We start from the raw sequence: 25,816 nt of genomic DNA on the forward strand, positions 1-25,816 counted from the left end.
TAGCACATGGATGTCTGCTTCCCATGTACAGTTGCTTGTGATTTCTGGGGAAACTGCCACAATTCTCTAATGAAAAAGTAGCATTAGGAAACAATTAAGTGTATTTTTAGTTGTCCTAAATGCAAGTTATTTACAGGAAATAAGGAAGAAAGTCAGCCTTGTGAGACCAGCCAGGTCTTCTGAGATTACCAGTAAATATTCTGCAGGCTCCATTTTGAGAATTGCACTGTTGATTTATTTTACTTTGAGTTCTTTTTAAAAGATTAATTTAAAAGCAAATTTTCAAAATGGGCATTATTCATCTTTAAATAAGAGAAGATATCAATTCCTCATAAAATATTTAATGAGTAAGAAGAGAGCTATCTTTGTTAGGTTGCTAGCAATAATTTTCACTTTATGCCAGTTTCTGTAGACAAGTGAACATTTTTTCTTTAGGCAAGTATGAGAGGGCTATAAGGTGGATTGCTTTTGCTTTTTTTATCTCTTCTATCCTTTCTTATCATATTTAATTTGGAGTGCTGCTTGTTGATGATAAAGTAATAGCATTCCTCCCACATACCTTGAAAAAATTTTATTCAACCCTCAAAAATGTTTAGATTACAAAAGCATGTTTTGAGATTTTTAGAATTTACTTGCATCGCGTTATAAATCTCTGTGCAACAATGAATGCTAAATAGCACGCATTAATGAAAACATGGGCTCTTTGTGGCTTGCCTCCAGAAGACAGAGCAGTGGTAAAATAAATCTCATGGTCTGACAATTTTATAATCTGTAATAAGCATTTCTTATAGGCATTAAAGGTTTGTTGGCAAGTTCTAACAGGGGGCTGCAAAACTGGAATCGATGATGGGCTGCAGAATCCGTTGAACAGTGCAGGAAGTGTTATTGCTGTTACATGATGAAGTTTCCCTGTTTTGAATGTGAGGATTATTGAGTAATGTCACCAGGTCCCAAGGGTGTGTGTCAGCTCTCTGGGCTTTGTTCAGAGTGCTAAAAAATGGACTTTCCTCACTTGTAAATTACTAATCACTTTAAAAGAAGTGCCCTACAAGTAATGAACATAACTATGATTGCTGAAAGAAAAATGTCACACTAAAGTAATTATTGCAATAATTTGGAAGCGTTGTGGTAAGATAATCATTACACGTCACTGCACAAAGTGCAGCTTTGTACTCACATTTCTTTTCCCCAACAGAACTTTGATGTCTTGCTGAAATAGGATGTGTTAACTCTTCAAGGAATTAATCATTGTTCTTTAAAATAACAGCAAACCAGTAACAGGGACCAAACAGAATGTATGCATTCCCTCAAGTACTCAGTTTTCTCCAAAATTTAAAACTTTTTCTTTCTGGTATTCTTACCTAGGCCTGTTTGTTCTGTTTTTGGTTTTCAGACAACCCGTGGTGAATTTGACTCCAGTGAATATGAAGTTCGAAGACGGTATCAGGATTTCCTTTGGTTGAAGAGCAAACTTGAAGAAGCACATCCAACATTGATTATTCCTGTTTGTTTGCTAAAACTTAAGTTATTTTTCTTTGTTTATAAGATGGCTCCAGTTTTGTACAGAGATGTTTGAGGTCTTTCTTCAGCTTCTGAAGTTTCACAAATATTAAGCCAACCTATTTTCCTTAGCTTTATAAGTATGTGACAAAAATCACATAAAGGTATTTCTTAGGTTTTTAATTGTGGCATTTGCAGTTATATGCAGTAATTTATGTCCTTTCTTAGTTGTACTTGTGTTCTTCTGCACTATATATTACAAGAAAAATAGTATATCTTCGTTGATTATGGTAACTTTATATAGCTTTTGGGCTATTGCATGGTGGATTTTACAAGATATACCTATGTTTTTTAGTAAGCAGAAGAACTATTTTAATACTTCGAATATTATGCAAATAATACAATATATTTCTTCTTTATTTCCTTAGCCGTTGCCTGAAAAATTCATAATGAAGGGAATGGTGGAAAGATTTAGTGATGAATTCATTGAGACTCGAAGAAAAGCTTTACATAAATTTTTGAACCGTATTGCTGATCATCCAACTTTAACTTTTAATGAGGACTTCAAAATTTTCCTTACTGCACAAGCCTGGGTAAAATGCCTTTGTTTTTACTTATAGTCATGTGAAACCACATGATGTGTTAGTAGGGTATATCAGGAGCCTCCCTGGTTCAGTACTCAGTAGTGTCATCCTATGGTTTGGTACAGAAGTGGCAGAAGCAGACAGGGATTTGTGGAATATTCATGACCCATCACAGATAACCTTTTCTTATGTGGTTTTGGTAATCAGGCACATGACCATAAATATTGCTATATCTTCCAAAGTTGGTTTTGTTACTGCATTTTGGATTTTTATGGCAAATTCACAGTATTTCAGCTCTGCATGTTTTTTGGTACACATACAAGTTTCCAAGATTATGAGGAAAATAGTGGTCTTAATTAATTTTTTTTTCCTGGCACTGTCTTTTTTTTTTTAAGTTCTACTAATCTCATAAAAGAAAAATACAGGTTTTTTTCTTGTTTCACTGTTGTAAAATGTGTCCAGTTGCAAATTGAGTTTTATACTCAGAAAAGCCTTCCTATGAATTTCAGCAACGGTTATTCTAGCAACATATAAAATAAGTTTAAAACAATAGATGGATTCCTTCCTCCAGTAGGGGTATTGTCTGCTTTTCTCAAAGACTTATTTCTGTAATCATTATCCCTGCTTTCCTGTTTAAAAAGCTAAAAATTGCAAACTAGCTAACTCACCCTCAGGAGTGAAGGGGTGAAGGTTCTCTGTCATCTTTTGCCATTCTTGTGACACTGTCATGCCTGTATTTGCTCAGAAAGGCTTAGCTGATAAATGCACAAGACAGGGATTCATCTGACACTGGTCTAATAATGATAAGATTTATACAGTAAAAAGACAGAGGTTTATATATGTAGTTTTGTTAAAAGAAAAAAAAAAAAAAGACGCTTGATTTATTATTTTCAGAGAATTAACAAAAGTACCTGGAAGTAAAGAGAGCTTGTTCTGTCTTTAGGAACTCTCGTCACACAAGAAGCAGGGTCCTGGTTTGCTGAGCAGGATGGGACAGACCGTCAGAGCTGTAGCATCCTCAGTAAGAGGAGCAGTTAAAAATCGTCCTGAAATGTTTACAGAAATGAACAGTTACATGGAAACATTTAGTCAGAAAATAAACTTACTAGATAAAATAGCTCATAGGATTTACAAGGAAGAAAGGGGTAAGTAGAAAACATGTATAAGTTTTATTGATTTAAGAAATTAAAAAGTAAATTAGTTTTCATTGTGGCAGGCAAAATAACATTTTCCGCAAGCAAGGAATAAGGGAGATTTTTATGTTTATATTGTGTTTTTCTTTCTGGTCATGTTTTTGGCAGACCTTCAAGTTTGAATAATTTTTTAATAGGAAGAATTTTAACATGTCATTCAGCTACTTATAAGGAACTTAGAAGAATATTTTAGCATGTGCTTTTTGGAAAGCTGCATGACCTTTGGTTTTTAACTTTCAAGGGTTTGTACAGTTTTCTGTGCAATCTCATAGTGACATGAGGATGTCTTGATTCCAGGTCTCTAAACTTTTCTTTGTTTAGTTTTGTTCTGCAGCATTTTTCTGCTGAAAAAATAGATACTAATTTTTTAATAGCTTTACTGTTGGTCATAATTTTTGTCACGGTAAGCTGTGCCTAGTAGAGTTTTCTCAAGAAGGATGGCTTAACCTGAACTTTTTCCTTAAGTAAGAGCAGTTCACACATCTAGTTGGAATGCTAAGTTACTGACTTTTCTGAGATGCTGAGATGATCCTGATCTCAGACTATGCCTGTTCAGTAGAATTTCTACTGGGCAGCACTTGAAGTATTTACTTGTCTATATAACATAATTTGAAGAGCTGCACTGTGTTAATAACTGAGTCCTTGAGCTTTCTTGTGCAGTACGAGATCTCAGCGTGTCCTCACTGAATTGAAAAGGTGTTATTACAAAAAAAAAAAAGCATGTTGGTGAAAGGAGTTACTATTGATATTGTTCCCTCCAGTGAAAGTAGCTGTCTGAGGTCTGTAAGTTCAAGGTATCAGTGCCAAAATATTTCTTGGAAAAGCTTAAGCATTTTGACATGCTCTCAAATGTTGTAGGTTATATCTTCTTTCTAGATTTTCCAAGCAACACTTGTCAGAACACCTGTGTGCCAGGCCACACTGTTGTGAATAGGAATTGTTGATAGATGTGATACAGAGAATATTCCCGCTTGCAGTACCTTAATGTGGAGTTCTTGATTACATCTTCCATAGAGGGTGTTTTTTTTTTAGTCCAAATAATCTCAAAGTAAACATTACACTCTTTATGTCACATGACTGCTTTCATCTTTCTTAGGACATTTCTTCATTGCAAATTTAGTAGTCACAAAATTCATTTTCAATTCATGACCAATATGTTCACAGCTTGCCCGTGTTTAGCCCTCCCAAATGTCACAGTGATCTGTGGGCCTTCTCTCTGTTTATGGATTATCACTTGGTCTAGAAACATAAGAGAAGTAATTAATAGGATATCCCTGTATTTAAATTAATAAAAACTACTGAAGGACATACCTGCCGAGCAGGAGTGAACTTCAGTGTTTCTTCTGAAGCTTCTAGTTTTAATAACTGAGACTATATTTGGAACATTACTATATACCAAGAAGCAGAGGAATTCAGGGCAGTAGAAGTCAGCAAGTCAGACCAGCTGCTGTGCCTCCTGTTGCTCTGTATGAAGACAGAGTTAAGTAATGCAGATCATTGGTGTCTGAAAAAAGCTCTTCAGGTCTGCCTGAGTATGTGTCATGAAATGTCTGGGGCATTTTTGCTGATAGATTTCTCAAAGCCATTTAATTACAATGCATTAATTGATTAGTTTATTCATAAACAGTAGAGTTTACTTACTTACCTTGGTCATTTGAGCAAATTTGAACATTAGCATAATTCTCTTGCTTGGTTCACAGTAAATACAAAGTTGCAGTTGTATCACTTAGACCTCTGTTAATGCAGAGAAGAGTAACACATGTATATGTTCCTTTTAAGACTATTTTAATGAGATGAAGGAGTATGGGCCCATCCACACGCTGTGGTCAGCATCAGAAGAAGACCTTGCAGACTCCCTGAAGGGCATTGCCAGCTGCATCGAGCGCTGCTGCAGGGCAACGGAGAAGAGAATGGCAGGGCTCTCAGAGCACCTGCTGCCCATCTTACATGAATACGTTCTCTACAGTGAAATTCTCATGGTAAGCTCTCCTGAAGGACTCCTTATGGCTCAATAGAAGATTTGGCTTAGTCCAGTGACAGTGTCCAGGAGAGAATTTATAGCTAATGAAAATGACTTTACAGTCCCTGTATTACTCAGTACAAAGCATGCAGAGCATATGGTACCTGTCCATTAGTGGAGAGTCGATTGGTCCTGTTTCTCTTGCGAATCAGGCAAGAGGTGCCCCTTCCAAATAAAAAGAGCTTGATAGTTTTGCCTGGCAGGCAGCCATGGGTAGCTGTGCTAGTGTGTCTAGTTTTACCATCTTCAGGGAGCTCTACATTGTAGCAGAGAGGGTTTGGGGACAGCAGCTGAGAAAGACCTTCCCTGACACTGCCAAAATATGAACTCATTGAGTAACAGATTGTGTGTGGGAAAAGGAGTGGAGAGGTTTTTCCCTTTCTAGGAGCTCTTCCTAAGTATGTTTTCTTTTTCCAGAACAGCTGGGAACTTCCAGTCCCTGCACCATTATATAAGCATGTGTTAGTCTTTGCCATAAGCTACTGCTCTCAGTTCCCTTTATGTATGTATTTTTCTTACACTTGGAGAGGATGTAAAAAATTAGACTCCAGAGTTGATATAGTCAGTGCTGGTGGATAATCAACATAATTAAGTAACTGAATTCAGTATGTCATAATTCCCACTTTGCTGCCTACAGAAAGCAGAACATGTGTACAAACCCCTCTTTGTCTAGGTTTTGAGCAATGCCAGCTGCAGAATCTGTTTTTGTGTTACTACTGGGAACCCAGCTCCTGCTGCAGTGCTTTCTGTGTAGGGGCTGCAAGAGTCTTACAGGCCACGGGTAGAGCAAGACCCAAGTTAACTGAGCCTTTGGTGGCACTCTGCAGGGTATTGCCACTTTCTCAGTAAGGCTTAGCTACTGAGAGTGAGGAATTCCTGCTGCAATGACTGCTGTCTTTAAAACAAGCTTCACAGAAGAAGGGGCCACACAGAATGTCCTAGATCTCAGAGGCCTAATTATTTGCTGGTAGATGGAGGTAGGTACTGCTTTGCTTAAAGATCTGAAGAGATTACTGTCCTAGCAATTGCAGGTCATCTTCTCCCCCACCTGCAACCTTATTTTTCAGAATTTCTATGTCTGTTACCCATAAGCAGTTGTAGTCTTCATGCCACTGAGGAGATGCTGCCCGCCCATTGCCTTCTATTTTGCATCCTGGCTCACCCTCACCCTTTCTCAGACGTTTTGTTTTGTTTTGTTCAGAGCACAGAGGGGTTTCTGGGGACAAGCCCCAGGATGGCTACCTAGCTCTTCCTGCACAACTTACTGTTGCCCACTGCATTTTTTTCCTGCTTGTAGCTTTCTTGATGCAGCACTTGGAACACAGTGTTAGGCTGCCATGAGGTCTTGTCCAGAGGAGAATCTTCCTTCAGTAACTCATTCCCATTTCACAACTGTTCCTTTTCCTTCATTCACTATGGATTATTATTTTACTTACTGCTTATTTCCCTCTTGCACTTTGGAGAGGGAAGTACTAGTCAGTAAAATAAAATACCTAAAAATACCCTGTGGAAGTCACCCACTAGTAAACCTTTCAGAATTTAACCCCTCATCACAGGGACCTTGGTGCATTGCTGCCAAGATGACATGCAAATGTGCAGAACAAGGTGTGATCAATACAATCCAATCCTTGTATTTTCCAGTGTTCAGAGTTCAGCCTGTAACTGGGAAAAGAGTTGAATTCATAGCTAAAACATTTACATCTGGACCAATCCCTTCCTACCTGACCCACAGAGCAAGTCTGCTGTCCCTCAGGGTACAAATTACAGCATTAATTAGTTATAGGTCCACATAAAATTATTTGTGGGTTTTTGACATTAAATACTATACCGAAAACTTGTAAAGGTATAAAATAATATGTTATAAAAATACAGTGCCTTTGTTTGCCATTAGAAGTCAGCACTTGTCTATAGATGTAGCACCTTAATATTAAAGTAATTGGTTTTGTCGTGTAATTTAAAGTGTATGTGTGATAAATGTTGCCAAGCAGTCATTAAAAATTTTCAGAGGCAAAAAAATAGGAAAAACGAGAAAACATTTATATTATGAAGAAGAGTTGTTCCAGACATTTGTTTTTCTTCTGTGCTTCCAGCTACACATTTTCTGTATTTATCAAACCAAAAGATTCCAATCTATCGATGAGCATTTGTCTGTATTGCTAATTTATTGCTCAAAGTCAGGTTAACCAATTTTTTGTAGTGATTACCTGTTCAAAAAGACACATTGAAAAATTATTTGAAAATTAAGCTCCTAAATGATTCTGTCATGTTTGATAAAGTGTCAAGATTTCAGAGAGAACTCAGTCAAATAAGAGAGCTAGAGAAGGTAGAGCTGCTTGTGCCCTGTGCTGTTTCAACATGCCTTATGCTAGAGGTGAATACTGAACATCTCTGCAGAAGAAGCAGTAAAACCAGTTGTGGCAAGGTAATGTAACAGAAGGTTTTGAGATTTGTAATTATGTATGTCCTGCTTCTGATTTTTTTTCAAAAAGACTAAAGCCTTGCAACTTCTACAAGATTAGCATACCAGAGTGTGCTTTTACAGATGAGGAAGCTAAGACAAAGAGACATTTGTAAGGCTTCATCAAGGTCTCAGAGCAAATGAGCATTGGAAATGGAAATTTAATCTGTAATACTGTTCCTGTTTTGTAGCTTAACAAGTAATATTCCTTCCCCTTTCTAATTATTTTTTTGACATTATGGTAAAAACCCAATACCTGATAAGACAGTTTCAAAGGAAGTAAAAATTACATATGCTGAAAATAAGCACATATATTAATGGTAGGAAAGCTGTCATTCCTATGATAATTTTATCTGATTTTTCCGATATTTTTTCTGATTTTCCAGAACTATATTTGGCACTTAGAAAATAATATTAAAGGTTAAAGTCACAATTTCAAAAATGCCTTGTATACCATTTGTAGTCATTCTATTTTATATTGAAAATTTTACTCAAAGAAGATACTTCTGTTCATGGGATTTGACAAACTCACGTTGCTGTTTTTAAATGAATATATAGTAAGTTAAGCTGATACCAAGTAAACTGCTGTAGCAGTTCTGCTCATACAACTGGCAGTGATAGGTGTATGGCAGATTCTTGTGGCACTGATTTTGGATTTAGTAAGATTATTGAAAAATCCGTAAGATAAAATACAGATATGGAAAAATAAGTCTTCATGATTTTAATTTTTTTGATAAAACATATATCATGTAAAAATTATTAAATGGTATCTTTCTGTCATCTTCTTTATCAAATAGCCAAGTTGTTTGATGGTTTTCTGAAAGAGCTAAAATGTGGTGTGGGTTTTTTTTTTTCTTTTTCTTTTTCCTTCCATACTAAGGGTGTTTTGAAAAGGAGAGACCAAATTCAAGGAGAGCTGGATTCCAAAGTTGATGCTTTAGCCAATAAAAAGACAGAAAAGGATCTGGTGAGTATTTTCAGAAAGCTGGACTCTTCCAGGACTGTTTGTGACGGCAGGAGAGGCGCAGAAGGACACATGTCCCCTGAGGCCACGGGCTGGCACTGGCTGCTGGCTGCCCCTCTGGTGGCTCTCGGTGCCAGGCAAAGGCCATCAGGAGAGAGAAGCAGCACTTCAGCAGCTGGGCTGCTGGACGGAAGGGCTGGTCATGCTGGGCCAGTGACCACTGGCCTTTGTCAGCACACACTGTACCACAGGAGATTTTTAGTTTTTCTATTTCCTAAAACAGTTGAAAGAAAGTAACAGTTGCTGCAGTGCTCTTGTAGCTACTGCTTCATTGATGTAGGAGAGGTAGAAGAGGTGATTAGAGTCAGCAAAGCTGTTCATTAAACTTATTTAAACTAAAATGTTCTGCATTCTGTTCATTCTGTTTTTCAGGTTTCTGTTTTTCCTAGTTGGGCCCAGGGATATTTTTTTTGTTTCCGCTATGAAACCTTCATTCATTCTAGTGAAGTCAGAGTGTAACTGGTACCCCATGGGGATAGGCATCCCCAAAACCACCAGCAGGGCTCAGCACCCAATTAAAAACAATTTCTGGGATAAGAATTGGCATTTTTAAAGTTTTTCATTGTTAAACTCTCCAGGCTAAATAATGTCCTTTTAGCACAGTATTAATACAAAGTGTTACACAGTGTAAACAATATGTAAAAATTACTAGTAACTTTTTTAGTACATCACAGGAGAAAATCCTTAACATTTCAGATACTTTTCATTAGTCTTGTTGTAATTAGTCTCCATGTAAATATGATCTGTTTAGATGGTTTTTGGGACTTGAGATGCATATTTTAATTTGATTTTTTTTGGCACTGAGATGAATAAACAAGAATATATTGCAGATCTCTGACAGCTACAATGGCTATGGTATATTATATAACGATTTGCCTCTGTGTACTGCAGTGGGACATTAAGTAAATATCTCTGGTTTTGGGTTTTTTTTCCTGAAGCAGAAATTTTGTTTACTTACTGCCTTTGTGTTCTGTAATTTGTTTTTGTTTCTCTGCTTTCTTTGCTGTTTCTCCTGTCCTTCTTCCTTAGTTTATAGCCCGAAGCTCTTATAAAATGCACAGAGGCTGGTGAGTTGGAGAAGCCCCCTAGGCTGGGAGTTGGGTAGCCGTGGCAGGTGCATTCAGCTCCATACAGCTTGTTTAGCAGCCAGAAACATTTTTGTTTACTGTAGTAAAGACACCATAGCTTGGCAGGATGTACCTTCTTTTCAGGATGCATTTCTCTTATAGTCATGGAGTTCTCAGACAATGTGCATGCACTCTCTTTTCCTGAACTGTTACAAATAAAAAAGGAATATTTTTATTTTAGCATAGTACTGATCATACCAGGTTGATTTGATATTGACAGTGGTTTACTACATCATGAGATGTTTGTATTTGCTTCCAGTAGGATTTTGAAATCAATTTGCCCAATCTTATTTTTTTTCACTGTGTATATGTTTCCATATCTGCGTTTACAGTTTGGTACAGGCTTTGGACACTCTGATTACCAAGATGTTCAGATCTTTGCTTTATCTTTTCAACCCCTCTCTTTCTTACTAATTTCAGAGAATCCTGTTTCTGAGAGCCTGGTTCTCCTTGCAGTCTCAGAAGAGCAGTAAAACAGATGTCTGTTAGTCTAATCTGATAATAAAATCCTGTGTTCTCTAATTGAGTGGCAGCTGTAACCTGAAGATTTTTTTCTTAATTAGAAGCTGAAATCTTTTCTTCTAGTAAGGATAGTTTGGCAACAAAGAATGATGTACTGCTATTTTTAACTATTCGAGTGACTTAACTATATTCTTGGTCGTTATTTTACTATGTTATCATTTTTGTGTTGAAATATTTTTCAGACACTTCTAGCCAGACTTATTTCATAATAAGAGGTGATCATAACACAGGTATGTTGTTGGAACGGGTGTCAGACACCAGGTTTGGGTGTATTTGCACATATCTATTCCTAAGCAGAACTCCTGTAGCTTCTAATGATCTCACAGATGTCAGATTGAACTTGTCAGTGCAATCTAGTAGCCAGAAATTTTGCTGACAATGAGTGGCGTGAAACCTAATCTCATTTGAAGTACATTTCTACCACAGATAAGGAGTCAAAGACTGTCATTAGAGCTGATAAAAGGCTGTGAGATATTTAGCATTGGTCATGGCAAACATTAAATGATTTAACAAACATAAGGTTGTACAGCAGAAGAATGCAAAACATCCCTAAGGTCAGTGCAGATGAAATAGGCTGGAATTGCAAATTAAACCTTATGGGACATTAGGCTTATTGGCTGGGAAAAAATGTTTTCTTGAGCTGTGTTTCTTGTGCTTGTGGTGCTGCTACAAAAGCCAAAACCTTGGTTTCTGCTCCAAAATTTGGTCCACAAAGGAGGCAGTTGTTCAGGGTATGGATGGTTTGAAGACTGTGATTTTGGATGCAGGCTCTGAGAGAGATTGGCAGGACTTTGGTACCCTCCTGCTTATCTAGACATTTCTTACCTCCAGAGCTGTGGCTATAAAGATAGTGGGATATGCTGCTCCATAACTCCCACACTCCATCCTGAAGTTTACACAGCAATGCTAGTGTATCCCTCTGTGGTTTGGGCATTTTTACAGTTTTAGTCTTGCCACTAGGGTTTATAATAATTCTGAAAAAAGGTTGGTGTAAATGTGCTCTGACAGAGCGAGATAAGCATTAAATGCTAACTTTAAGGATTCTAGTGTTCAGGCTTGAAACTGAGTAGTAAAGAGACGAAATGCTGAATCTGTTACATTCTGAATATATTTTGTATTTTAACTCCAGGCTAAAAAGGGGTTAGTATCACCAAGCTGTAGGATTAATTCACATAGCAGATAGAAATCTGTGCTATTTTGCATAGTGAGATAGTGTAAAATGCTGTGTCACTTACCATGTAATTTGGGTGCTGGGCCAGGTCTCTTTGGCTACGGTCACATGGTCCATGTCTGGTAGCACTCTGTCCTAGCAATGCCTGGCTCCCACCTTCCTGTGCTCTGGTCTCATGTCTATGAGTGCTGTGCTGGCCTCTAGCCATCACTGATGGGAGATTTCATTTCTCACACTGGCTGCCTCAGTGGGATCAGTGTAAGGAAATGGATTCAGAATCCTGTTGAATTTGCAGGATCAGTTGTAACAATCTACACCTTGTAAATGAGGAACACACTAGGTAAATGTTTTTAAATCCAAGCCATTCTTTCATTTCTGCTGTCATGGCAGCTAAAGAGAGTACCATTGCTGGGTTTTTTCAATTTTGAAAAAGTAGACTTTGAATGTCTCTACTTGATATAGTGACATGTGGCATAATGCTGCCTTTAGACCTGAAGTCCAACCCTTGCCTTAATACAACACATGATTTCTTTGGGGCTTTAGAGTGGGATGTTTAAACTACATGTCCAGGCAGAGTGGTATAAGAGAGTCTACCTGTCCATATCATGTTCTGACTACAATATGGAAGAAATTTGTAGTTCCTAGAAAAGGCTAGACAAAAACAAACTGTAAAATAACTTCAAGTTGTAAAGTTACACAGACTGAAGTAAGGGGAAGCTGCTGCACCCAGGACTTCGAAGTCAGAGAAGTTCTGTATGTGTATAAACTAGTGCATTCCCATATAGGAACTTTTTTCTTGCAAAACAGAGAATGGATTCAACTGCGTTTCCTACTCTAAATCATCTTAAAATGTCATCATTTTCAGTATTCTGTGCACATTCATCTTTTGGTATTTGAAGGAAAGGCAATTAGCATGGAACATGGTCAAAATACCAAATCCAGTTGTCTGTAATTCCTTTAAAGGTAATTCTCCCACATTTAAACTTTGGATTAACCTTTTCATTTTGAATGCAGTGACTTTAGTTCAAATTACCCTTGTCTGTAACTTGATTAGTGGTCTGGCCAGATAACTGGACTTGGGGCTTTTCAGTAAAGTAGAATTTTTTTTTTTCATTTTGTTTCTCATTAATAACCAATATTTCATTAATCTAGAAGTGTGGCACAGAAAGTCAGTGTAGAAGTAATATCAAACTAAAAATGTTTATTATTGGCTCTGTATGACATCGATTCAGATGAAATATTCAGTTCTACTATCTAAGGAGTTCTTGGGTTCTTCAAGAGCTGAATGGGATCCAGGTTCCATTTCAGGCAGTGTTTGGTGACTCAGTTTGTCTCTGATGGCAGCACCACTGCTGTTGCACTTGATCATTGTCCTCCTCTGCATGGTCCAAGCTGGAGGCTGGCAAGACTTTCCATGTCTTGCTCTGAATTCTGACGTTTCTGTGTTCTACCAGTCCTGGATGTTAGTCCTGGAATCCTGAACTTCCTATCAATGAAAACAGCAGCTCTGCAGAAAGCAAAAGGAGCTGTCCAACTTTATACAGGTGTGGTATGAGGAAGAAACTATTTGCTTTATAGAAGAATATAAGGATGAAGAAGAAGTGTATGGAGCCTGAGTTGCAATGGAAGCAATTTGAGGAATTAAGTTTTCCTTCTTGATGTTCCTTATTTTGGTGGTGTTTGTCCCTGCCCTCCTTCCTGCTGCAGACAGTGGCTCTGCAGTCCCTTCTCTGCAGCAGATGATTCTACACTGTAGCCACAGATGTACCTCATTCTGTAACCCTGTGCCAGCCAGAACAGACACAGCTGATGAGTAAATGGCAATAGGTAACTGAATTACTGAGAAACCAGAAAAACTCATTAAAGACAGGGATGCTGCCCACTCACTCCCATTAGCTGGCAAGTCAGTTTGTGCATCTGCAGTAATTAGAAGCAAGTAATGTCTGTAGAGTAGCCCTCAAGGTTTTGGGTTCTGGATTGCTGTGAGAGTTTCTTCTCTGTAGAAGTCCTGTCATTTCATTTCTTTCTCTGCTTCTGTATTTCTCTTTCCCTCATACGGTCACACACAGTTGCATGAGAAAAGATGGTAATGTGACACGTAAGAAATCAGAAAGTTTGTGATTTTGATTTCTGCTGTCTTCTCCCCATTCTGTTTTCTCCTGTTATCAAAGATTCTGTCAGGATTTTCTCAGCTTTTCTGGCCAAATCTAATTTGTACAATTGATTCTGCTTCAGTAAAGCCCTCTATATATTTCTTTTTTGTTGCATTAATGTCAAGTGGTAGTGAAGAGATGCCAGAGTCTCTAACTTCTCAGTGAATAAAAATATCTCCAGGAACACTTTAATTCTGGTTTATATTTTCTGTTACTAATATTTCAGAATTGTAGTGAGTTATTAATTAAGAATTAATTTTAAATTTATCCCTGGGGAAAGACTTTTTTGCTAAGTTAAATACCAGCTTTGGTTCTGCAGTTCTCTTCGTCTCCACTACCGGCAGTTGATTTCAATAATTTTGGAAATGTTGATTTTCCTAATATTTTTTAATGTTTACAATTAATATTTAGTTCTCAGAAGAGATTGGGAAACTTGAAGACAAAGTTGAACGTGCCAATAATGCTCTGAAAGCGGACTGGGACAGGTGGAAGCAGAACATGCAGTGGGATATGAGATCAACATTCACTAATGTGGCTGAGAATAATCTCCGTTATTATGAAGAGGTAAAGCTCTTTCTCAAAAAAATGTTATTTTTTCATTACTTCAGTGAAGAAGTCCATGGGTTCTCTATAAAGAGGAAGTTTTCCATTTTAGTTCAAACATTTGGTAACTTTGGAATCAGTTTCTGTGGGAATAATGAGGCAGTTATCCTTAACTGGACGGATTTCAAGCAGAATATATTTTATTGTGCCCAAGTCGTTGATCCTGAATTCATCATCGACAGAGGGCACTCTTGTTTTACTAACCACAACAACTTGGAACATGATTTTCAGTTCAATGTCAGCTGCTGTATTTCAGTTTGGAAACATTTTACTGCGAGAGCATGAAGAAGCCTTCTGAAAGGCTCAGACCTGTAAGGAAAACGTTTAAATGTGATTCCATCAGATTTTTATTTTCAGCTCAAATGCCGCAGGTAATGTTCTTGGTAAGAATTTCCAAGAATATATGCTAGGAAGGAGAATTTGAAAACATATAACAAAATACATTAAGCATTCTGTGAAGTTTCCTCATGGGGAACACAATGTTGATTGAAATGCGCATTTTGAAAATATCCCAGATGTCTTCAGGTTTTTAAAATAATTTCTCCTTACTTTTGGGGAAAAATGGAATGCACTGAGCCATCTATTAATCATAAATTAGTCATTTTCACAGATATATTTTGGTATCTGAAACTTCAGTCCTATAGTCTGAGCCTTTTATGGATTGCACATTAGCCAATGGCAGTGGTCTGATTTTACAAATCATTTTGTTAGAACATAATTGAAAAGACAGAGCACTTGATCATCAAGTCGAATTAATTAACATGCAGTCTGTGAGATGCATGGACATTGACAATCTGTTGTTACATATTAAGATCAAAATATTTTCAGAAATCAGGCAGCAAGCTTTTGGCATCCTCTAACATTGTCTTCATTTATTGATGGTCTCTGACTTCTATAGCAGCAACATGGATGTTAAAACAATGCTGAATATATTAGAATATTTTCTTCGGGGATGATTAGCTAAAACATAAAAATAATTATTTGGTTATTTTTCCTGTCTAGAAATGCTTTTTGCTGAATTAGAAGTTTAATTCAGAACACCAAAGCCCTTATTGTACATGAAATTACTCATCTTAAGCACAAACTGCAGAAAATAATTCAGCTGTCTCTGCAACTGCCAGAAGTTCTTCTTAAATAGCCTCTGAAACACCAGACAAATTGGTTTACACTGAGACATGATCTTTTGTTGGTGCTTTTCTTGAATATTGAAATCTTCATTAATTGGTTTTGCTGTTACATCTTTGTAGATCTACATTTTAGAAAAAGCACCTTATCCTACTACAGCAGTAGTAATAATAAGCAACATTGTGCTAACTGTATCATTCCTTGTTTGCAAACTGAGTGCTTACCAATTCCTTTCTGCTTTATCAGAAAATCATTATCTAATCCTGATATTCAAAAGAACTTGATCAAGTTAATATTTTGATTGGGAATTTTGACCTAAAATACATTTATTTAAGACCTATGGTTAATGGTGATGGTTAATTATTAGAGAAGTGATTACTTTTTACTGTCAGAGGCCCATGTATCTCGAACTACAAGTGTGTACTCCTGAAAGCAGCAGGAAACGAAGCTCTGGCATCTGCTCTTGCTGTTTGGGAGTGAAACTTCAGGAAGGGAATCTCAGAAACCTGAGAAGATTATTTTTATGCGTTCAGTAGGAAAGAAATGCGTTCAGTAGGAAAGAAAATCCAACTTTAAATGTAATAGTTTGAGTCTGTCTCATTAAATTCATGCAAAGCACAGTGTCTGTTACAGTGTTTTTCGCTTGTTCAATTATTACTTGCTTCATTAGCATTCTTTCACATGGCTGAAGTTACTCATTCAGACTTTTGATGCACCATTTGATGCTTACTAAGCCTTTTCTTGCTGTAACATCCCTCATGTTATTTCCTGCCTTTTCTCTTCCCAAAGCACGTTCTGTGTGTTTTCCCAGGCACCATGGATGCTATGAATGTGATTCAGTTGCTCAGTTCTTCTGTCCAACTCCTACAAGGAATCATCTCCTGCTTTCTAACTCAGTGACTACCTGCTTCTTATCCTTTCCACAACTTTCCCCATCCCTCAGTTAAACTCTTCTTGCCTCTCTACAAGCAGTGCCCCATTCTCTTCTCTACAGCAGCACTTCACTTCTCATTATAATGCTTCTCATTATTCCCCTTGCTGACTGCATTTCCCAGGCACACAACCAAAGAAGGAGTCATTTCTGTTCACGGTCATTCTCTGCATCCCTTAATTTTTGGGAACCACAGAGTAATGCATCTTGTATTTTCTGATGGCTGCTGTAGTAGAGAATGCAGTCCTTCAAAACTGTATAAAACCCAAGCTAGTGTGGTCAAAAAAACCAGCAGCATGTCAAAGTACACTAGAATTTGTAAAATGTCACTTCATCTTTGTCACAATTTAGGCAAAGAGTATGACCTTACGTTTCTTTGGGTTTTTCCTTAAATATTGTTGCCTAAGGATTCTGCTGTCAACTTGTCAATCATCACTTAGCTACCATAAAAGAGTATCTCTTCTTTAAGCTGAATTAATGTTCATGTTAATTAAGTGTTACTCCAGAAGTTTTACCTTCCATTATGTTTCTCCAGATTTACAAATTTAAGAGTCTCTAGTCTTCCAGTTCATTGGCTGTCTGCATTTATTATACTTGAATAAGAAGTGTTGCTTTGTTTCTACAGCTGTTTTGTGTCTCTCAGTGCTGTGATAACAGAGGCATGAATAAAAGCCCAGTGTTGTAGATTTACAGGCTCCTGTGCAGGGCTATGAAAACAAAAGCTTTCAAGTGAAAATGTGCAAGCTTTGTTATAATATATTTAAAATCATTTAGGAGACAGGAATTACCATGACTGACCAATCATTTGGTATTCCTGTAGCTATTCTCAATGGTTCATACAGCTGTGTACTTCCTTTCCTCTGGAAGAGCTGAATACATCCTTAAGTCTCTCCGTATTCCACAAAGTCTTAAATCCAAAAAAATACTGTACTAACAATGACAGTAAATGCATTGCTAAAATAAGGACTTTCTGAAACAAAATGGAAAGGTTGTAATTTTTAAAAGTTCATAAATTGACTCCTATTTCTGAAGTAAATAGCATTGATTCAGCATGTGCTAACATTACCATTTATTTTATTCCTTTCCACTGGGCCTTGTCTGACAGCTTATTCCAGAAGAGGTATCTGCCAAACAGCTGGAATCACAAACTGCCCACAGGGTGGAGCTTTCATCTGAGAAACCGACTGTCCCCATGAATTTAATTGTAATGAAAATAATTAATTTAGAAATAGATATTCTAAAGATGCAGCATTACTAAACCCAGAGCAGGATATGGAGTTAGTGGTGGTGCTGACAGTGTTATTTAGCTGGCAGGTTTGAAGTGCTGCTGCTGCAGATGAGCAGAACCAAACCAGGAACTGTTGAACTCTGGCTTCAAAGAGCAGAAGCAATTAAACATATGCTAATTTTATCACTTTTTTCTTCTCACATGTTTAGTATAGCTAGTACATATGTAACCAAAGAATTTTGGTAACCTTTTCAGGAAAACCACCAGAATAAGTAGCTAGGTTTTACAGCCCAACCCGAAGACTAGTTAGACATTGTAAATCCAGAAAATATACTAGAGTTTGGGTTTCCAATGCTTGTTGGAAACTCCAGGAAATGCAGGCAGATTGGTATTTTTCCTAATCTGGGATGATAGATAGTTTTGGCATTGAAAGAATGTGTTTTTCCTTGAGCATGGATGAACCTTTCTTTTAAAGCACAGCATTTGATTTTATTTATCATGTGAAATTAATCCTGTTTAACCCTTGCATATTAATCAGTTACACTTTATATAGTCAGATTCTTGTTGGTATTGGCACACCTTTCTATTTTCTGATTTTCTTAAGTATTTCAAGCACAATTTAGTATATTTCTGTGAGCTACATTGTTGTACAGGCATAAATTGATCCAAAAGATTCATTAGGGCAGAACAATACTTGTTCCCCATTACAGAAACTTTCCTCTAACTCCAAAGCCCTTATGTTCCTCTCTGCCTTGTAAAAGCTGTAGAAAAATAGATGAGATTTGTTATTTTCCCTGGAGCCCTCTGTAGTGATGTATTTCAGCAGTCATTTGGCTGTGTAGCAGAAAGTTGGCTGCTCCTGTGTGTTGATCACATCCTATCTCAGCCATGCCTGGGAGTTCACCTACCAAACTTCACAAGGTTTTCAAAAGCTCCCCCATCTGAGCCTGTCTGTCCCTATGCTTGTTGCTTCAAACACAGATCCATCTCTGAAGCCTCATTCACCTCAGCCTTTAAAATTTTTTAAAAATAATTTTGGGAAGACATTTTTTTAGAGTGGGAATTACTGTTTCTGTGTGTTCTAGTTTTCGTTTCCCTGCACACAGAAATCATGAAAATATTTTTATTTCTTCCAGACACAAACAAGTCTTCATTTTCAGATTCTACTCCAAAAAATGCCATCATAAATGTTATTTTTAAGGTATCAGCCACGGATAAATGGGAACTGGAACAGAAACACACATGGCATGTGACACATTGCTTCTGCTAGCATCCTTACTACATGTTCTATTTTTCTATCTCCTTTTTCATTATATATGCAATTGTACTAAATGAAAAACTTTTTGCTGCTTTTTCAAAGAATGATGTAGATACATGTCCTCCAGTAGTAATCAGAATATTTTAGGTAAAGTAGCCTTATTTAAGTTCTCTGTATTTCATTTGTATATTTAGGCTTTTTTATGTTTTCCATCAGGCTTTTACAAGTAACTGGATTATGAATTTCAATCCTGCGCAAACACATTTAATTTCCTCAGTCTGGATTTTCTGGGTTTTTTTTTCCTTTCTATCTCCTTTGTGAAAACTGGCTGATCCTCTATTTAGATCTCCATTTTCAACCTCCCAGGAGAATGGAGCCATATCATTCTGTAATAATGCTGAAGTATACATCACTAACAAAATGTCGTTTATGCAGTTCATGCTTCACAATATGAAAAGCTTGAGCCTAAGGCACAGAGACCTAGTTTTGTTTTGGTGTGGTTAATTATAAAATTTGTCAGCTGTAGCAGCACTATGTCTGACAGTGAAATGAGCCACCATTGCTCTTACATTTTGAAAAATGTGTTTTGGTTATATAAACAGGGATAAATTAAAAGCTGAATAACTTCTGTGAAAAAATGTTTTGCATCTTTGTCTGGACAGACTTCAGTGGATCAAATCTATCTGGTTAACCAATGTGTTGTGATTGAATTTTAAAGTGCAGCTTGGCTCAGTGTTGCAAAGATAACACAAAGCCATTTTTACATTGCAGCCAGTGCTGATACATATATTTTAATTCACATTACTGAAATTACAGAATAACAAAACATGGACTTACATGGTAATTAAATTAAACTTTGGTTCAGAAAAAATCTCTCATTGCTAATGAAAGACTCTTCAAGAAAAAGTGATGTTTTCTTGTACCACACCTAGAAAACGCTTAGAAAAACAGCTGTACCTTGCAGCTTTCTAGGATGGTAATCCAGACTGGGCTCTAACAAACAGAAATTCATGAGTTTGAGTGCCACAGTGAAGACACATTGCTAGCAGCTGCCTCACTGACATTTCAAAACCTAGAGGCCACATTCCATCTCAGGCCTCTCAGATAGACTCAGCTGCAACAGTGTCACATGAAGTTGGGGAGAATGTGAAGATCAAACTGAAAGGCTTTATGCAGAAGGTCAAAAAGACCTTTTAAATCAGAAATCAGTTTTCAACACTTGTGGCTCACTGTTCAGGCTGGCAGTATCTTCACTGTTTCTCCCCGGTGTGCCGTTTCAAAATAACATTTCTCCAAAAAGTCAATGAAGAAAGCAGATTTCCACGTGAATCTTACCCTGTTAATCCTCTCTTTTCACAGTAATTCAAACCTTAGATATACACTCAACAGCAGCATAATGTTGTTGTATGAGCAGCAGAAGTTTTGGGGCTTTTGTCAGCAAGATCAGAAGAGAAAGAGTGGGGCAGTAAATTCATGGTATCCATAGTCTAGGAGAAAAAATGCGAATAACAGGAATGATCTCTACCATGCCTGATAATAGCCAAAAACCTGTGCAAAAATAAGCTCATACTTTTTCACTGTGATCTTTTAGTTCAGTTGGCTGTTTTAACTGTTCTCATTGTCTTGCAGACCCACATGTTCTGCTTTCTTGTGTCTTCAGAGACAAAGCTACTGCTGACTTGTTTATTTCTTTCTCTTGTTACTTTTGTCACCCTTAATTCTATGGGTATCCCTGGTTCTGTATCCTTGTGTCATCATGGATTTCCTCAGCTCCAGTCATCCTGTGTGTATTCTTTGTTTTTCTCTTTGAGCTTATATTTGACATTCTGAGATCCTCCCACTCATCTGCTTACACACAGACATGCAGTTATACCAGGACCTAGCTCTTCAATGTAGTCTGATTAAATCTCCATCTTTAATGGCAGAGTTGGAAGTCATTCACAAGAAATGTCTAATGGAGTTAGGTAGATGCAACTTCAAGCAGGGTCATTCCCATGTCTCCTAAGCAATGACAGATGGATATGAGGTATTTCAATAAGCTGGTCTTGAATAGTTTATGGCAAAAGATTTCAGTTAGGAAACTGATTTTCAGGGCACTGATTTAATTCAAAGTTCAGGTAAATGGAGTGGGCTGTCCAGGTTTTAATATATATTTCCTGGGAAGTTTCAGAAGACTTATTTATGGTGCATAATAAAGATTCTTCATGAAAAAAACTGTGTAGAGTAAGTAGTAAATCAGCTGCATTGTCAAGAACAATAGGTATGAATGTATAAGTCAAAATTTTGTAATAACATTTCCATTTCAAGGGCTTTTTTCTCAGTAGCATCAGAACAAGGAAATTACTGCATTAATTTGCCTGTCCTGTTCCAGTGACAGACTTGAAATAATAGAGACCTGGTGCTTTGGGTGACAAGCATCAACTCACTACAGGTTACCTCCTGATAGCCTTGCCATGGCTCTCAACACTAATTTATGATTTAGAATGGCTTGCCAAGCTGCCAACTCATTTAAGCCAAACTGAACCAAAGTCATTTGGGGGTTTTGTGTTCTGTTTTTTTTTTAATCTTCATTTTACTGCCTGCAGAATTGATGCTTCAAATAAAAATAATTAGTTTTTACAATTGTAAATACATTTTTCCATGAGCCACTTGTAAGGATAACAATTTCCCTACTCCCAGCCCCTGTCTTTCTAGTTCTATTTCTTTCCCATTACTCTGGGGGAAAATGAGTTCTCTCCTTATTTAGGAAAAAAATGGTTTAATTTAACTTGGAAGGAAAATGGGGTATACATTAGGAATCCACAGAGATTAAAAGGGAACAGTGCCTGACAATGTGCTTTCTATTTGGAAGAGATCTTTGCCTGTAACTAAAGGAAGAGATTAAAGAAGAGCATAATTAATGTTAGCATCTTCCATGCTACAACATACAATTATAGTGCTCACAGTGTGTGCTTGTCATTATGTAAAATTGACCTTTACAGCTCACTCAGCATGTTAGCTAACATTTTGCATATCACTGAGCTGCCTAGGAAACTGTATTTTGCTCTTACCGTGGTCCTACAAAAGCAGCTTGTGACAGTGTGTATGTAAAAATTTGTTTTCTCCTTGGCTATCAGCTTACAGAAATCTCTCTGCTGTACTCATATGTCTCATATGTATGTGTTTGGTTTTTTTAAGTGCCTTGCTACATGGGAGTCCTTCCTAACATCTCAAACAGTGGATCTTCATGTGGACGAAGATTCTGAAGACAGGCCTTGAGTAATAATCTCTGCTTGATCTCTGCCTTTTCCGTTCAGTTTCTCCCAACCAAAGTGCTTTATATGAAATCAGATACATCATTAAATTTAACTGTTAAAATCAGTGAAATGCAGAAAACCAGCTTATTGAACACTCAGGTATTCTGGTCCTGAAATACATTTTGAAACATGCTATATTATTGCTTTATATTGCTTAGCTCTGATTTTACATATTTTTGTGCACTTGCATACAATTGTTTTCATAAATATTGTGTAATTTTGATATAAAGTATTTTAAATATGTAAAAATAGCTGCATTTTAATAAAACATTGAATAAGTAAAGTTTGTCATCAATCTGTATCCTAGTCTTTTTAGAAGTATTTTGGCATTTTAGCTGCTTCTTCAGATTCTCTTTTTTGAGTAATTTCTTGTACTTGTAGAATTATATCACATAGTCCTCAAGGACTTTAGGAGTATTTTAATAGATCTTGTTAGCTGCACAATGGAAACATAGGACATAAAGATGTCAAACATGTTCTGTGAGACTAATGCTGCTTTAAAATGTTGATCATTTAGTTTTCAGTTTGCAGTATTTACATGTTTATTAGACATCTTCAATTTGACATTTTTTAAAGGATAAAGAAAAAAGTGACAGTTCATGAAACAGACTGTTTGTACAGTGATGCCATTAGTCATAGCACTGATCCTGCCAACACAAGAACTTCCATTTGGAGTTTGCAGGGTGAAACTGCTCCCATGGCTGACCCTCCTGTACTCTTTAACTTCTTTCCTCTTTAGATAGTCAGTGTGGAAGAGAAGGGTTAAGAAACTAAGAGGTTTGCATTAAAATGATCTACTGATTCACTCATGCAATATGCATTAAAGTCTTCCAGTCACTGAATTATTCCACCCAAAAGGTCCTTCAGTCTGCAGCTGTAGTTTCTGCTGTTCTCCCTGGTCGTTAAGGTCTGAGCAAGCTGCAGGCTTTACATGGAAAGAATGAGGTGCAGGAACCAGAGACAGCCTAAGCAGGGCTCTGGCCTTGCAGAAGAGCAGGGCTTCAGCCACCGCCTGCAACTTTTGTGGTGGCATCTTGACAGCTTGCTCTGGTCAGTCACCTAATGGCTGCAGGGGATAATTCCAGAACACATGGCTGCTGCTCCTGGGTGGCTGTGGACCTGTCTAAGCTGGCAAGGATTTTGTGGCTTTGATCTTAAAAAATGCATATTGCAAGTAAGACCTGGAATACCAGCATGACCTTTTCAGCAATGCTAGTAAAATGCTCTCATGCTGCCTTATGTAGTAGTGAAAGCTCAGCTCTTTTTTTTTCATCTATGAAGCGTCAGTTAAGAAGCTCCTGAAATCCTGAAGGGAGCGTCCATGTCTCCCAGTGTGGTGAGTCTGTGCCAGGAGGGCAGTGCAGTGCTGAAGGGCTGTGCCTCTTCTCCAGCAGATCCTTGCAGGAGGCACGGAAGAACAACGTGGCTACACTGTGCTCTTTTCCCACTGTTAACTTCCTGATGATTTTTTTTAACATGAGAGCTTCTATCAATGTGCTTAATAGCCTTAATGGCTTTCCCTTTCCTTTTTTTCTTTTCCATCTAAACTCCTAGGATTTACCATGCTGAATATCAATGAATTCCACAACTTAATATGTAGGAAAAATCAATTAATTTTGTGATTTTCTGAACCAGCTGCCCAACAACTTCAGGTAATGCCTTCTGCCTGTTAAATTGTGAGAAGAGATGAACAGCTGTTTCCTATTTGTCTTCCCTGTGCCAATCAAGAATTTACAGACTCTGGAGTGTTTTCCAAGTACTGTCTGTTTTCCCAGAGGAAAAGCCATACCTTAATACCTTATTGTACAAAAGGCATTTCACATCTGTGCTCATTGTTACTGTTTTTCCTCTGTATTTTCTAGTTCCGCTGCAACCAGTGTTCAAAATGCAGACACACCAGAAATGTACATGTTGTCATAATTATGCTTTGATTTTTGTCATCATGTTCCTAATTTATTTTTTGAAGTACCACTGAAATACCACTGAATGCTGAGCTGCCATTCCACAGAACTGTCCACAAAGCTATTCTGAAGGTTACTGAATAATTTAATATCCATCAGTGTGTATATATAGGAGAATTGGCTTTTCCCCAGTGAGCATTTATTTGCATTTATTAATACTTAATTTAGCTTGCTGTTTTTAGCTCCTAATCTCTCTGTAGTGTACAGTTCTATAAACAGGATTGCAACAAGACAGACAGCAGTAACACTGAATACCAGATAAGTGGAGGTTCAAGGAACTGAGCCTGAACAGGCTTACAGGATAGAAATACTTGAGTGTAACCAAAAATTACTACCATGCTGCTAATTTAGGCACCTCTAAGGACATATAATGTCTGGTTAGCTGATGGGGAGTGCCAATGTGTGTTGCATTGATTTTACCTCTATATTCTGCTGGACTAGAACCTTGTTACCTGAGACATTTGGAAATCAGAAGCACCATTGGATATTTTGCATTTTTGGTAAAAATGTTATGTTTGTGATTTATTTTTAATTTCTTTTTCTCTTAGCTAGGCCATAGCTTGTGGGGGAAAGACTTAAGCAGTCGGTTTTATAGAGGCCTTCTTGTGACCATGTATTTATTTTCCTGATTTTTTAGTAGCTCTATCATCACGTAAAAATAAGGTCTATTGTTAAGTATAATCAGTGTCCTTTTTGTGTCATGCAAATACTTCTAAAACTTACAATTTCAGAACGTCTATTGCATATTCAGACTTATTTCCAAAGACTTTTCTTTAACGGAGTCTTGCCTTCCTTAGGCTTATAATTAGAAAGTGCTTAATTTGATTACTGATAATCAGTCTGCCTCTTACTGGATTTTCATGCTGCCTGTGTATGCCAGTGGTTCATTTCTAGTGCCCTGCTGGGGGTTAGGTTTCTTGCCTTTTTTTTAATTTTTACATATAGAATTTTTTCCCATAGTTTCTAGGAAACACTAACAACTGGGCACTTAAGAAAAACAAAAGAAGTGGTCAAGCGCAGGAGAGGAGGGCAGGTAAAGGATGGGCTGGGGCAGCTGCTGGCCCTGTCTCTCTCCTCTCTCTCTTGGCTTCAGAGGACACATGGAGCTGCTGCTGCCACCAGAGCCCAGCCCCGAGCTGCTTCTGTGGTGGAGACAGCTGCTCATGAGAGCAGCCACTGAACTGGGACCTTGTTAACACCTACCTCATTAAAGAGGGACTTTTCACCCTCTGCTTGTGTGCCCGGGATGCTGAGCTCACCCTTCTCTGCCCTGCTGGGAGCCTGGCCGCCGCTGCCTCGCCCCTGCTGCTTCTTCGGCACTGCCAGCTTGGTGCTCCCGAGATCCTGCTGGGGCACAGGGATCGATTGCCCCAGGGGTTTGTGAAGCAAATCGTCTTCTCCATCCCTCCCGTCTGGGCCCAGCCGCCATGCCCGTGTGGTGCCCGAGCCCTGCCCGCAGCGCCCCCTGCTGGCCCGGAGGAATCACGTGCCCGGGGAGCAGCAGCGCCCCCTGCCGGCCGTGTCCCTGGGCTCCTGCTCTGGTCGGTGTCAGCGCTGTGGCTGTTGGTGTTTGTTTGCCTTGTCACACACACCAGCAAAGAACTGGGATTCCTGTTCTCATAGGGGGCCTGAGAGCCCCTTAATTTCAAAATTATAATAATT

General features: G+C 37.9%; 1 protein-coding gene and 2 long non-coding RNA genes across 4 annotated transcripts in view; 1 reads left to right on the top strand and 2 right to left on the bottom strand.

The window, feature by feature from the left end:
* Positions 1 to 3,126, bottom strand: part of LOC148222834 (uncharacterized) — a 53,541-nt gene extending 50,415 nt beyond the window's left edge. Inside the window, exon 1 of the long non-coding RNA XR_015805431.1 lies at positions 2,996 to 3,126. This is a non-coding gene — a long non-coding RNA (uncharacterized LOC148222834). The remainder of the gene's footprint in view (positions 1 to 2,995) is intronic.
* The window catches only part of SNX7 (sorting nexin 7), a 29,051-nt gene extending 6,575 nt beyond the window's left edge, over positions 1 to 22,476 (top strand). For both annotated transcript variants that reach the window (XM_014884817.2, XM_088170032.1), the window contains exons 3-9: positions 1,394 to 1,504; positions 1,929 to 2,093; positions 3,028 to 3,229; positions 5,057 to 5,256; positions 8,636 to 8,722; positions 14,164 to 14,316; positions 22,075 to 22,476. In XM_014884817.2, the coding sequence (XP_014740303.2) occupies positions 1,394 to 1,504; positions 1,929 to 2,093; positions 3,028 to 3,229; positions 5,057 to 5,256; positions 8,636 to 8,722; positions 14,164 to 14,316; positions 22,075 to 22,155 (999 nt within the window). In that variant the 3' untranslated portion in view covers positions 22,156 to 22,476. The remainder of the gene's footprint in view (positions 1 to 1,393; positions 1,505 to 1,928; positions 2,094 to 3,027; positions 3,230 to 5,056; positions 5,257 to 8,635; positions 8,723 to 14,163; positions 14,317 to 22,074) is intronic.
* On the bottom strand, positions 12,781 to 25,609 carry LOC148222835 (uncharacterized). Its single transcript, XR_015805437.1, has 2 exons — positions 25,358 to 25,609; positions 12,781 to 15,315 (listed from the first exon to the last, which is right to left on the bottom strand). It is a non-coding gene; the product is annotated as an uncharacterized LOC148222835 (long non-coding RNA).
* Between the last annotated feature and the right edge of the window lie 207 nt (positions 25,610 to 25,816).

This window comes from Sturnus vulgaris, chromosome 9 (assembly GCF_052056855.1).
Source record: "Sturnus vulgaris isolate bStuVul1 chromosome 9, bStuVul1.hap1, whole genome shotgun sequence".
Lineage (NCBI taxonomy): Eukaryota > Metazoa > Chordata > Aves > Passeriformes > Sturnidae > Sturnus > Sturnus vulgaris.